The 14167-nt window shown below is 38.5% G+C and overlaps 1 protein-coding gene across 1 annotated transcript in view; it reads left to right on the forward strand.

The window, feature by feature from the left end:
- Positions 1–14167, forward strand: part of ADAMTSL3 (ADAMTS like 3) — a 584778-nt gene that overhangs the window by 287870 nt on the left and 282741 nt on the right. Inside the window, exon 6 of the mRNA XM_043989606.1 lies at positions 11216–11452. Within this exon, the coding sequence (XP_043845541.1) occupies positions 11216–11452 (237 nt within the window). The remainder of the gene's footprint in view (positions 1–11215; positions 11453–14167) is intronic.

The following is a 14167-nucleotide window of genomic DNA, read 5'->3' on the forward strand; positions in this document are numbered from 1 at the left end:
AGAATAAACCATTGTGCAACAGTTAAATTTTCTCCTGTTCTATTCCATTTAAAATATTCAGAAGGAAAAAAAAAGGAGTTTGGACCTTTTAAGCAAAAGAAACAAATCTCTGGCAGAGATAAGTTTGTAAACCCCTAAAAGCCTGCTACAGTTGTTAGTTTGCATAAAATTATATGTCAACATCTAGCTTCTTCAAAGGGAGATGTAAATCACAGAATGAAAAAATCTGATTAGAAAAAAACTGTCCTAGGATTAGGATCATTAGTATAATGTAGTATGGACATGCCCCTGACATTTTTCCCCGTCCTGGTTAGTGGAGCTTTGTAGAGCTGAGAAAAACCATGTGGACCTAAAACCATGTGCTCTCTATAACTAATAAACATTTATTAAGCATGTATTATATGTCTGCTACTAGGTCAGATGCAAGGGATGCAAAGGCAAATTTAAAATCATCTTTGCCATCTAAGAACCTGCCTTTTGTCAAGGAAGGTGACATATACATGTATAAATCCAAGGTGATTTATTGGATTAGGTGGGTGCTAATAGCTGTGATTAACAGGAAAGGGCCCGTGTAGAGGCTGGTGCTTCATCTGAACTTTGAAAGAAATCAGCAATCCTAAGGCAGCTAGGTGGCTCAGTGGATAGAGTGCTGGTTCTGCAATCAGGAAGACCTGAGTTCAAATCTAGTCTCGGATATTTACTAGCTGTGTGACCCTGGGAAAGTCTCTTATTCTCTGTTTGCTTTAATCCACTGGAAAAGGAAATGGCAAACCATTCCAGTTTGCTGGCACTGAAGAATGCATGTTGGGGGAGTAATGTGCAATGAGCCTCCAAAGGTAGGAGGAAGCCAAGCTTCAAAGGGCATTAAAAATGCAAAAGAGTTTTTAGATGAGCTTCACAATTATTGGGTCATTGGAGCTTATTGAGCAGAGAAGGCACATGGTTGTGTCAAGACCAGGTTTTCTGACTTCAACTCTTGTATTCCTCACACTGCCTAATCAGGCGAGTTTTATTTAAAAAAAAACAACCCTTGAGATTATCCCTTTAAGACTTTATTGTGCAGGTACAACTATTTACAAGATTATTTAATTTTAGTTAATTCAGTTCAAGTTTGTCTTTCTTTTATATAATGATCTCCAGCCAGTAGTTGGTTTTGAATCTTCTAATATTTTTATTGCCCATAGGTAACAATTGGGGCAATTGGGGTTAAGTGACTTGCCCAGGGTCACACAGCTAGTAAGTGTTAAGTGTCTGAGGCTGGGTTTGAACTCAGGTACTCCTGACTCCAGGGCCGGTGCTCTATCCACTGCGCCACCTAGCTGCCCCCATAGGTAACTTTTTAATTGCCATTGTGTGAATGTTTTCTTAATTGGCTTCAAGGAAGAATCTTTATCAGAATTTGCTGTTGAATCATCTCAGTGGTATCAGACCCTTTGTGACCTCATTTGAGGTTTTCTTGGCAAAGATACTAGAGTGGTTTGCCATTTCGTTCTTCAGCTTATTTTACAGATGAAGAAACTGAGGCAAAAAGGGTTAATTGATTTGCCCAGTGCTACACACCTAGTAAGTGTCAGACTAAATTTGAACTGAGGAAGATGAATCTTCCTGATTTCAGGTCCAGCACTCTATTTACTGCTCCACCTAGCTACCCTATTTGTCAAATTTCATATATATTTTTAGAAGATAAAGCCATAAAACAATAATCACCAAACACTATGTATTGGTTAAAACGATATAGAAAAAGGTCAATGAAACAGACTAGACCAGGGAGAATCAGAAATAATGGAACTCAATAATACAGTTATCAATGAACTCAAAAACACAGATTACTTAGGAAATCATTCCTTATTTTATTAAAAACTATTGGGAATAAAAGAAATGACAAGCAGTATGATTTCATAAAATCCTGGAAAGACTTATATGAACTAATACAAAGTGAAGTGAACAGAACCAGGAGAAAGTTGTATACAGTAATAACAATACTGTACAGTGAAAAACTGTGAATAACAAGCTATTCTCAGCAGTAAAATTATCCAAGACAATCCCAAAGGCCTAATGATGAAGCATACTATCTGCCTTGAGAGAAAGATCTGATATTGACTGAATACAGACTGAAGCATGCTATTTTTCTCTTTCTTTTTGTTTGCTTGTTTCTTTCTTTCATCTTCTTGTACCAAATGACTAATATGGAAATATTTTATATGATTGCACATGTATAAACTATATTGAATTGAAACCATATATGGTTTATATATACATATATATATATATATATATATATGAAACCATATATGGGAGGGGAAAGGGAGGGAGAGATAGAACTTGGAACTCAAAACTTTTTTTAAAAGGTTTAAAAATTGATTTAACATTTAATTGAGGGAACAAATTAAAATGTATCTGTGTATATATGTGTATGCGTGTGTGTATAAACTATTGGAAAAATCAAAAAGCATTCTGGCAGAAATAAGGCTTAGACCAGCATCTTATATCAAATTCTACTAAAAATTCTGAATGGATACATGACTTTAATATTAAAGATCATACCATAAAAATTTTAGAAAAGAAGCTGATAATATGCCTTTTACAGCTACAAGGTGTATTCTTTCTTTCTTTCTTTTTTTTTTTTTTTTGCGGGGCTATGGGGGTTAAGTGACTTGCCCAGGGTCACACAGCTCATAAGTGTCAAGTGTCTGAGGCCAGATTTGAACTCAGGTACTCCTGAATCCAGGGCTGGTGCTTTATCCACTGCACTACCTAGCTGCCCCCAGAAGGTGTATTTTTTTTTCCAGAAGGTGTATTCTTAACTGAAAAAGAAATAGAGGCAATTATAAAAGATAAAATCAATCATTTGATTGCATAAAAAGAGGACTTCTGCACAAACAAAATTACACATAAGGGAAGCAGTTAAATAGGTTCAGTATCCAAAATTCATAGACAATTAGCAGATGTGTGGGTATAGGTGTGCAGATGTATGCATAAGACCAAAAGCCATTTTTCAATAGAGAAGTGGTCAAAGGTATGAAAAAAAAATTCTCAAAAGAAGAATTACACACTATTAACAACTATATGAAAAATGATCCAAATTACTAATAATAAGAGAAATGAAAATCATAACAACCTGAAGTTTTACCTAACACCCAGCAAATGAGCTAAGATGAGATTAGTTAGTGTTGAAAGGGTTGTGGGAATATAGGTCCACTAGTGCATTGTTGATGAAGCTGTGAATTAATACAGATTGGATGTCATCTTGCAGATAAAGTGACTTTTGAACCAGAGGCTCTACTTCGGGGCATATACCCCGAGAACATTATTGATAAGAAGGAAGTGCTCATGCACACCAGGATATTCACAGCAGCACATTTTTTAATAGCAAAACATTAGAAAGTAGATGCCCATTGAATGGATATAATGAAATATTACTGCAGCTGGGTGATCCAGTGAATAAAGACCTAGGCTTAAAGTCAGAAAAGGCTGGGTTAAAATTAGACCTCAGACAGTTGCTAGCTGTGTAATCCCAGGCAAGTCACTTAACATCGCTCAGCCTCTGTTTCCTCAACTATAAAATGGGACTAATAATAGCACCTACCTCACAGGGTTGTTGTGAGGATCAAATGAGTTAATATTTGTAAAGTGGTTAGCCCAGTGCCAAGTGCATGGTAAATATTTAATACATGCTTATTTCCTTCCTTTGTTAAAACACTTATGTATAGTACTTCCTTATTCAATAATTGTGTTTTCTATGTTCTTTCCTTGATCAGTAGAAAAAAATTATGCTAATAACATACTAGCAATTTAGTCACAAGTCAGCTAGAAACAATTTAATTTAACATTAATCTGTATCCAAGCCATTTCTGTCTTGGAAAGAGATGTGAAAACTGTTATAGTCTCCCTCGCCCTCCTACATGACTGCCCCAAAACAATTTCAGGTTAACATTTGTAGGAATCTTGAACAAGGAAAAGATAACTTAAAAGTTCAGTGTAGATTAACATTCCAGAATCCAGCAACCATATGTCTATTGTCCTTCCTCCTGGACCACTCTCTTCAAGGAATTAATGAGGTTCCTCCTACAGTCTATCTTAAGAATCTAAATTGAATAACAGGTAGTTTGAATGCCTCCCCTTAAATGGAAGAGAGTACTTCCCATGAGATGGAACAGTTTAATGCTCAGGATACAGATGGAAGAAATGTCCTTTGGATGAGTCAATATCAAGTCATACACAGGGGAGCATGGACAAAGTTCTTACCTAATCAAAAGATATTCTGTGCTTAGTTTGTGGTTATCACCAATTCATTCCCTTAATGAAAAGCCCTTTTTCCTTTGGTCCTGACCTATCCCACCCACTTTTCCAAGGGGTTTTTCCTAAGAGTCTGGAAAGACTTTAGAAAAATATATATTATTAATACTTGTAGAGAAACAAAAATGATCTTGTTAATGTGCTTCCATAACAACTTAATTTTTTCATTCTACAAGTATTTATTATACATTTGTTATATGCAGAGCTCTGTACCAAACACACAATGATGAAATTGCAAAGATGAATACTACATGGACCCTATTTTTGTGTAGCTTATAGATTAGTAAGGAAGGGATAAGGCATACTCCCAAATAAAAACTCACCTTTTTATGGTCCTTTAAGCTTTCCAAATTACTTTCCTCTTAACAGCTCCCAGTAGAAGAGAGTATTAATATTATTAACCCCCATTTTTAGAGATTAAGAAGCTGCAGGGATCAATACTCAGTTTTGTGCAGTTTAACATTTCATCAAGGACTTAAATAAAAGCCTAGAGATTGTGCTTACCGAAGTAGCAGAAGAATCACAGCTGAAATAACAAAGTCAAGGTTCGAAGAAATTATTGTGATAAGCTAAGAATATTGAGCTGACTCCAACAAGATAAAATTTAATAGAGAAAAATACAAAATCTTGCATTTTGAGTAAAAAAAAAGTCAGCTTCATGAGTATAATAATGGGTCACCTATGATGAGAGCTCTGATTATACTATAACGGATGACAATCCGTTCTTCTAAGAGCCTAAATGTGGTGAGGCCCTGGAGGTAGGAAAATAGCAAACAGGCTTCCTAAGGAGAATCAGCCAAGGTCAGAAACAAAGGAGTTTGGTGGTTCTGAGCTGATCACCAGTGGCATCAGACCTGTGAGTGGCTGCTGTATTTCTAACCTGGGCAAGATAGGGAGACTCAATCTCAAAACTAAGCAAAAAAGAAGAAAAGAAAAGAAAAAAATCCTAGATGGGTTAGATTAGTTAGATTGTTGTTATTAATTTTATTATAGAAAAAGTCTGGAGGTTTTATTGTACCCCAAGTTCATACAAAGTCATACACAACAATAGTGTGACAAAGGCAACCTATGAAGCTAATGTGATCTAGTATCCAGAAATAGGAGATGATGCTAGTTCTGCCTTGTCCCTTGAGGAGATCCCATCTGGAGTACCGGGGATCTGATCTGAATGCTACATTTTAGGCAGAGCATGTATAGGTTAGAAAATGGACAGAGGTGGTCAGCCAACATGACTAAGAGATTTAAGTTCATGCCACATGAAAATAGATGAATTGGGAATGGTTAGTATGGAGAAGAAAAGACTTAGGGGAAAATGATAGCTGTCTTCAAGTATCCTAGAGACTGTCACATGGAGGAAGAGTTAGCATTGCTTAATTCTGGGGGGCAAAATTAAGAACAAAGGATAGAAGCTGCGAAGAGATAAATTTAATAAGAAAAGCCTTCCAAATAATTTGTTGCTGTTGTTCAGTTGTATCAGTTGTGTCCAATTCTTTGTGATCCCATTAATATTTTCTTGGTAAAGATACCAAAGTGGCTTGCTATTTGCTTCTCCAGCTTATTTTTACAGATGAGAAAACTGATTTGATTTAGGGTCACACAGCTAGTAAGTGTCTGAGGTTGAATTTTTAACTCAGGTCTTCCTGACTTCAGGCCCAGTACTCTATCTACTGTAGCATCTAGCCATCCACCAAACAGTAGAGGAATGGACTACCTTGGGAATGAGTTTTCTGGCATTGAAAGTCTTCAATCAAAGGCTAAATGGCCACTTATTAGTTATGTTGCAGAGGAAATGTTTGTTCACATTTTGATTGCACAAGCTGGACCATGAGATCCTTTTAAATCTGAAATTCTGTGATTCTCAGAGTGGTATACTGACTTGTCCAGGGTTACACCTGAAATGACAGCTCATGACTAAAAAACTTGTTTTCTGACTTTCAATTCTCTGCTATGTCCATTGCCCCATGCTGCTCAATAATAACAATAAACTACTGTAGAATGTGGAAATTCCACAGTGACAGAGGTATAGAGTGCTGTGTCGATTGAGAGAAAGGGAAAACCACATCTGGTTTCAAAAAAAGAAAGCCAGATGTGTTACTCACCTCATTGGAAATAGTTTTTTTTTTTCCAGCCAATTTGAAAAAGGGCCATAAAATGCACTGCCCTTTTGACATCTGGAATACTTACTGCTTGTGCACACTACAGAGCACACTACAGATACTATAGAGCAGTCAGCGGGCAATGACGATCCCCATTTATAAGCTTTCTGTCTTGAAGTGAGCGACACTCCATCTAGTTATTGGTTCCACACCATGATGGAATGAAATCTACAATCTTGCCATCAGAAGAGATCTAACAGGGGCAGCTATATGGTGCAGTAGATAGAGCACCAGCCCTGGAGTCAGAAGTACCTGAGTTCAGATCCAGCCTCAGACACTTAACACTTACTAGCTGTGTGACCCTGGGCAAGTCACTTAACCCCCATTGCCTCACTAAAAAAAAAAAAAATTTTAATTAAAAAAAAAAAAAGAAGAGACCTAACAGATGATCTAGTCTGACGACATCTCTTCATTGCATAGATGAGCCTTTGAGAGGGCTCAATTGATATGCTCAAGGTTGCAGAGAATATGCAGAAGCATGGCTTGATACCAGGTCTCCTGGTTCTCTAATACAGCTCGAATGCAGCTAATGAAACTTCAGTCAGTACTCAGACCTATGGACACCCTGTGTAACTTCCATAACAGCACATTCTGCCTTCTGCTGCTGCAGCAGCAGCAAATATCTGAGTCTTTCATTCCCTCCTCCCCTCCAGCTCTTGGAATGCCTAACTCCATTCAATACTCAAACACCACTGCTACAAAAGATCTTTCTGGATACCCCCATTGGTATTGTACTTCCTCCCCAAGCACCCCCCCCCAATACTTAGTACTTATTGTCTATATTTGTAATTACTCCTTGTGTGTGAATTACCTGGGAAAAGGTGAAATTTTTCAGAGGAAGGAAGATTTTTCTTTTTCTATTATGGAAATTTATTTTGATTTGGGGATCCGGCTTTTGGGCTGAGATTAAAAAGCCTTAGGCCCTCAGGGATTTTTTTCTGTGTAAGAGGGGCTGGTGCCCCTTCCCCTCCACTTCAGCTGAGCCAAAAAGTCCCATGGGCTTTACGGGACGCCAGGTCAGATGGCTGGGGGAAGAAAGCCCCAGCTCCCTATGCCCTGAGGAGAACTGCCCCGGAGATCCCAGGCTTGTCCTGCCAAGACCTAGCGTAGCCCGTGTGGAGGTCCCAGGTGCACAGCATGGGGCATGGGCACCTTGAGCCCTACTGCACACAGCCCTAGTATGGCCAGCAGATTAGCTTGGCATGTGCAGGGGTGCAGGGAGCTCGAGGTTTGAGGGGAGAGAAGGAATGTATATACAGGGGAGAAGACAGTGAAAGAGAGGCCGGAAGATTAAGAAGACAGTAAGGGAGGAACGGACAGAAAGGGGGCTGCTACAAGGATGCTAAGGAGACTGAGGCTATGTAAAGAGAGGGGCTGACAGAGACAGAGAAAAAGCTAAGAGCAAGGAAGAAAGGCACCAGAGGACTAAGAGAACACAAGGAGGTCTGTGAGAGAGAGAGAGAGAGAGAGATGCAGGGTTTCAGCACAGCAGTACAGAGAGGAAAGTTAGACAGTGAGTGGGGGTCAACAAAGTGAAAGGGGCTTGGAGTTAAAAGAAAGGACCAGAGCAGTAAAAGCAAAGCAGGAGAGCTGGAGTGAAGGAGAAAAAGAGTGAAAGTTGGAGAAAGCTGGAGCATACCCTAAGGTAAGAGGCAGCAACAGCCCTAATTATATCAAAAGCAGACAGGTTGTATAAATTGCATTTCTTAACCCTTATCATTTACATTGATTTTTATAAATAAATTCTGCTTTGATTATTTAATTAAGAGGCTTCTTAATCTTTTGCTTATTAATTTGGGAGTGGAGCAGTGTGGAGAAATTTTTAAAAGGCCCTAACAGATTGGCCTTGGAAATTAATAGCAGTCAGATAGCCAGCCAGTCAGAAGTCCCCAGATTAGTCCTCTAGTCAGATTAGTCCCCCCAAATTAGGCCTAGTCAGTTAAAATATTTTACAATTGAATAGCAACCCAGATGGGACTTATGGCCCAATTATAATTTTTCATATAATTTTAATTTTTCATATAAGTCCAGTTATAATTTTTCAGATTAGTAGATATAATTAATTTTTTTTTTACTATCCCTAGCACCGGACATTTAGTAGGTGCACTTTAACAAGTGCTCATTAGTTTGAATTGGAATATTTTGGCTTGAATTGAATTATAGCTAAGGCACCAGAAAAGGGGCCTGGCATGCCCAAAGTTACCCAGACAGTTAGTGGCAAAGGCTGGGCTTAGTACTAAATCCTCCTGGTTTCTACCCAGCTCAGTGCTCTTCTGTTATCCATTTATCTAGGAGGGTGCTCATATTTTCCAGCCAGGAGTGAAATCCTGCAACCTGAAGGGACTGATGTATTATTCAGGTGCAGCCTTGTGATCTGACATTTAGTATCCCAAGAGTTTGGATGACATGTTCGGGTCTTTGACTTTTCTATCCAATGAAAATACAGCCAGTGTTTGTTATAACGCAGATGTGAGAGCCCATGTGTGGACAGAATTCTGGGAAGACTGTACATTCCATCTTGCACCGAGGCTATTTAACATTGGACATGCTTTCCTTTGTAAGCAGAGTCCTTAGTATGTGATGGATTGATGCAGTATATCTTGGGGAGGGGGAGGTTCATAAAAGTAACTTTCCTGTAGAAAACCTTAAGAAACACAGGAATATTTTTAGAGGAATGTATCACAATCCCTGTGTGTAATTGGGTTAAGCTTAATGTTTGATGGGAATTTTTACGTGGAGAACTGTCTAAGGTTTTAAGAAGCTTCTTGTTTCAGGTATGTTCTCTAGGGAAATGTTGTCCTGCTACATGAAAGAGAAAAGGGCTTTAGTTTTGGGTGGGAGAAACGTGGTAGGAATTCTGGAATAAAACCAGAAAGAGAAACAAAATGGTATAACTGAGATTAAGAAAATGGTTATTACTTTTGGGGGGGGGGGGCAATGTGGGTTAAGTGACTTGCCCAGAGTCACACAGATGACACTCTCAAATGTCTCAGGCCAAATTTGAACTCAGATCTTCCTGACTCCAGGGCTGATGCTTTACCCACTGTGCTACCTAGCTGCCCCTGGTTATTACTTTTTGCTCTTAGTTTACTTCCCATGCTTTGTAAAGTATCTGTTCCCAGCATTTGAAAGTCTCCTTGGGCTTCAGGTAGAGTTAATTTAGAACAAATATAAGAATTACTCTGTTACCCTGCCTTATATCAACCTCACTTATCAAGAACCTTTCAGAAACCTGTAAGTAAAACAGGCTTTTGAGTAGTCAGAAGGCTCACAAACTTTATTCACAAGGGACCCTCTTAGGCCTAGACTCTCACCCTTTTAATTTTTAGTTTACACACAGTTATGACAAGTTTACTATTGATTTTCTCAGCCCACCATAACGCAGAAGCAACAGCTTAGAAAGGGAGCACCAGTTAGAGGCAGGCACACTGACAAAACTAATAAGTCACAGCTGACAGAAAAGGGACGTTAAAAACAAGAGACTAAAAAGATATTTTTTTGTACCACAACATCATTATACTGTTTTATTGTAGAGACAAATAACCTTATGCTGCAGTAGCTCTAAAGAGAATCACTATGGTGTAGTTCAGTATAATCATCGAGAAAATAGTGAATTCTGTTCAATATATTGTGCAGCTAAGTGGCACAGGAGCAAGAATGTTGAACTTGTAGTCAGAAAGGCCTGAAGTCAAATCTTGGCTCAGATATTATCTGTGTGACCCTGGAAAAGTCATTTAACCGCTCTCAGGCTCAGTTTCTTCATCTGCAAAATGAGGATAATAGTAGGAACTACTTCATAGGTTTCTTGTGAGGATCAAATGAGATAACACTTGTAAAGCACTTGGCAAACCTTAATGTGCCTTAAAAACACCAGCTTATTGTTATTGGAGACATTGTCATTTTCATTGTTATCATGATTATTTTCTTCCTAAGAAGGCAGGCAAGTTTATAATGCCTTTGAAAAGCACTTTCTATCCAGAGTAGTTAAAAGAAAGCAAATCTTAGAGGTTTAAGGGGGCAAGATTCAGGTGTCTGGAAAATTCATTTATGAAACCTTTCCTTCAATGTGAATGATGAATACATGTTTGAGTATAGCATATGGCTACCAGTAATCAAAGGTCAAATGAATTCTGGTAATATCATATCTCATTTCTATAAGATTTAATAGGTAATCTCCCTGGAAAGGCCCACATTGTATAGCAGGCTTTTCCAAAGTCCCATTAGTTTGTAAGCTCCCTGAAGACAAGGGCTGTTCTTTGCCTCTTTCTGTATCCCTAACACTTAGCACAGTATCTGGTAGATATTTAATATGTGTTTATTTATTGATTAATTATAGGTTCAGAAATTTAGAACTAGAAAGGATCTAAGAGGTCATCTAGGGGCAGCTAGGTGGTGCAGTGGATAGAGCACCGGCCCTGGAATCAGGAGTACCTGAGTTCAAATCCGGCCTCAGACACTTAACACTTACTAGCTGTGTGACCCTGGGCAAGTCACTTAACCCCAATTGCCTCACTAAAAAAAAAAAAAAGGTCACCTAGCCCAATGCCCTCATTTTATAGAAAATGAACCCAAAGCCCATTGTGGTTAAGTGACTTGGTCAAAATCGTATAAATCAGAAGGGCCAGAGAAGAGATTCAAACTTAACACCCTTTGCCTCCAAGATCAGTGCTCCAGTAAATGCCCCATTACCTCAAATGAACCATCTCCGCCCTTAAGTGTAGCTGTTTCTCAAGGGAATGACATGCATCTTTCACTGATTCTAGGACTGTCCTTCTGATGCTGGTGATTTCAGAGCTCAACAGTGTTCAGCCTACAATGACGTCCAGTACCAAGGCCACTACTATGAATGGCTTCCTGTCTATGATGATTCAGTGGCACCCTGTGCCCTTAAGTGCCAAGCTCGAGGGCAAAACCTGGTTGTGGAATTGGCCCCCAAAGTCCTCGATGGGACTCGCTGCAACAAAGATTCCTTGGATATGTGTATTAGTGGCATTTGCCAGGTGAGCCAAAATTCTTTTCTCTGCCTCTCTTCCTAGATTGTATACTTTGTGAGTGAAAATCCTTCTTTATTCTACTTTATTCCCTGTACACACACACACCGTCTGAGACAAACATCATTAGTAATCCCATCAGCTGTCTCTGTGTTTTATCATTAAAAACAGTGCCGGGGGCAGCTAGGTGGCACAGTGGGTAGAGCACTGGCCCTGGAGTCAGGAGTACCTGAGTTCAAATCCAGTCTCAGACACTTAACACTTACTAGCTGTGTGACCCTGGGCAAGTCACTTAACCCCAATTGCCTCACTAAAAAAAACAAAACAGTGTCGATGTTAATATGTAATTTTCTAAGTCAATATGTAGTTTGCAGGAGGCTGTTTCTATTTGATTTTAATATCTCCACCTAACTGTCTATGAGAACACTGATAATATTTCTGTATCAGACATGCCAGTCTGTCTGTATGTCTACGAGGAGATACATACTTATACTTAGCTCCAAATTGTAGCAATCAGTTTTTACTTCTGATGGTCTTTGGGAGCCAGAGTAGGCGAATAATAGGTGAATTAATTTGAATCCTGAATGAATTCATTAATTGGAATGAATAAATTCATAGTTGGCAGGATAAAAAAAACAACAACAATGTCTGTATATCCATGTATAGTTTAAGGCTCTCTGTTGTATGGATTGGTGGAGGGGAGTAGAATCTCCCTGCTGGCCCTGTAATAATCTAAATCTTTTATTCTCTCCATTGTTCCTCCTAATTGTTTAGATGGTTGACTTTGGCAAGTATTCTGAGCAAAAGTAGACCCTTTTGTATTGTGCATAAGGGTCTTGTTTTTGAATCTGATCCCCTGACCTGTTTTTTGGGGAGTTTAGGTTTTTGTTTTTTAGTAGAAAAGGGCATTGACATATTTACTGAAAAATCTCATTCCTCCTAGTGTTCCAGCACTTCCTTGCTGTTGTTGGTGAATTTTGTCACACTGAAGCTTTAGTAAGGAGCTATGACTGATGCATGGGCCCCAGCTGTATATTTTGAAGAAGCTGGCAGTGGATGCTAAGGGTTGGGGGATATAGAGCAAGGCTCAGAGTTCAAATTTACTGACCTCTGAAGTAGTGGCAAAATTACGTTTATAAGTTATAATCATAGAATTTCAGAGCTGGAGAGAATTTTGGTTCAAACCCCTCATTTTAACAATAAGAAGAATGAGACCTAGAAAGGAGAAATATCTAGAAGGCATATATGACCATGAAGAAAGGAGCTTATTCTTTTTTTTTTTTTTTTAGAAATTTTTAGGAGCTTATTTTTACTCCTTTGAACACACATATTTGCCACTTGCTACCTAGGGCCATCACTAAAAATGGAATCTCTTCATATTAAGTACAGGGTAGGGGTGGGGGAAGAGGACAACTAAAATTTGCCACTCTGGCAATATTTTGCAATGCTGAAGTAGATAAATGAATGATCCAAAATGACTCCAAAAGCACTTCACATCATGTAAAATTCTCATAAATCCTCCATAGATGGTGTAACCAAACAACAGTGGTTGCCACTAAGTACTAGTAATACAACTTACATTATTTTTTGTTATTTATTTTCAATGTTTAGAATTTTATTTTCCCAAATTACATGTAAAATACAAATTTTGACATCAATTTTTTTTAAACTTTGTGTTCCAAATTCTCTTCCTCCCTCCCTCTTCCCCCTAAGAATTCAAGCAATCCAACATAAGTTATACATGAACAGTCATGCAAAACATTTCTACATTATCCAAGTTGTAAAAGAAAACAGACAAAAAAAAAACTTCAGATAAAGGAACTAACAAAATTATCCTTCAGTCTGTATTCAGGGGGCAGCTAGGTGGCACAGTGGATAGAGCACCGGCCCTGGATTCAGGAAGACCTGAGTTCAAATCTGCCTCGGACACTTGACACTTACTAGCTGTGTGACCCTGGGCAAGTCACTTAACCTTCATTGTCCCCCCCATCCCCCAATCTGTATTCAGATATCATCAGTTCTCTCTCTGTAGATGGATTGCATTTTCATAAGACCTTCAGAATTGTCTTAGAGCATTTCATTGCTGAAAATAACCAAGTCATTCACAGCAGATCTTCTTACAATATTACTGTTATTTTGTATACTGTACATTTCACTTTGCATCAGCTCATGTAAATTTTTCCAGGTTTTTCTGATAGCATCTTGCTCATCATTTTTTTATAGTAAACTACATTTACATAGTACTTTAGAGAGAGATTTCCTTACAGTAAACCCATGAGGTTGATTATTGAAACAATAATAGATAACTTTTATATATTACATTAAACTTGACAAAGAATTTTCTTCACAATAGCCCAGCAAAGTAAGTGCCATACATTTTGTCATCAACAACAATCAGTCCTCATGAATCAGTCCTCATCAGTGGTTCATCACCATCACCATCATCAACATCTTATATTACTCTTGTCTCTGTTCAAAATTTTTTCCCAGTTACTATTGTTAACTGTTCCCCTCCATCTTATTCTCTCCCCATGATATTTACTCTATTTTCTATCTTCTTTCATCCTATCCCTCCTCAAAAGTGTTTTGCTTCTGACAGTCCCCTCCCCTACTCTGCCCTCCTTTCTATCTTCTTTCACCCCTTCTTCCTTATCCCCTTCCCCTCCTACTTTCCTGCAGGGTTAGATAGAATACTTCACCCAATTGAGTGTGCATACAACTAAC

The sequence above is a fragment of the Dromiciops gliroides genome, chromosome 2 (genome assembly GCF_019393635.1).
Source record: "Dromiciops gliroides isolate mDroGli1 chromosome 2, mDroGli1.pri, whole genome shotgun sequence".
Lineage (NCBI taxonomy): Eukaryota > Metazoa > Chordata > Mammalia > Microbiotheria > Microbiotheriidae > Dromiciops > Dromiciops gliroides.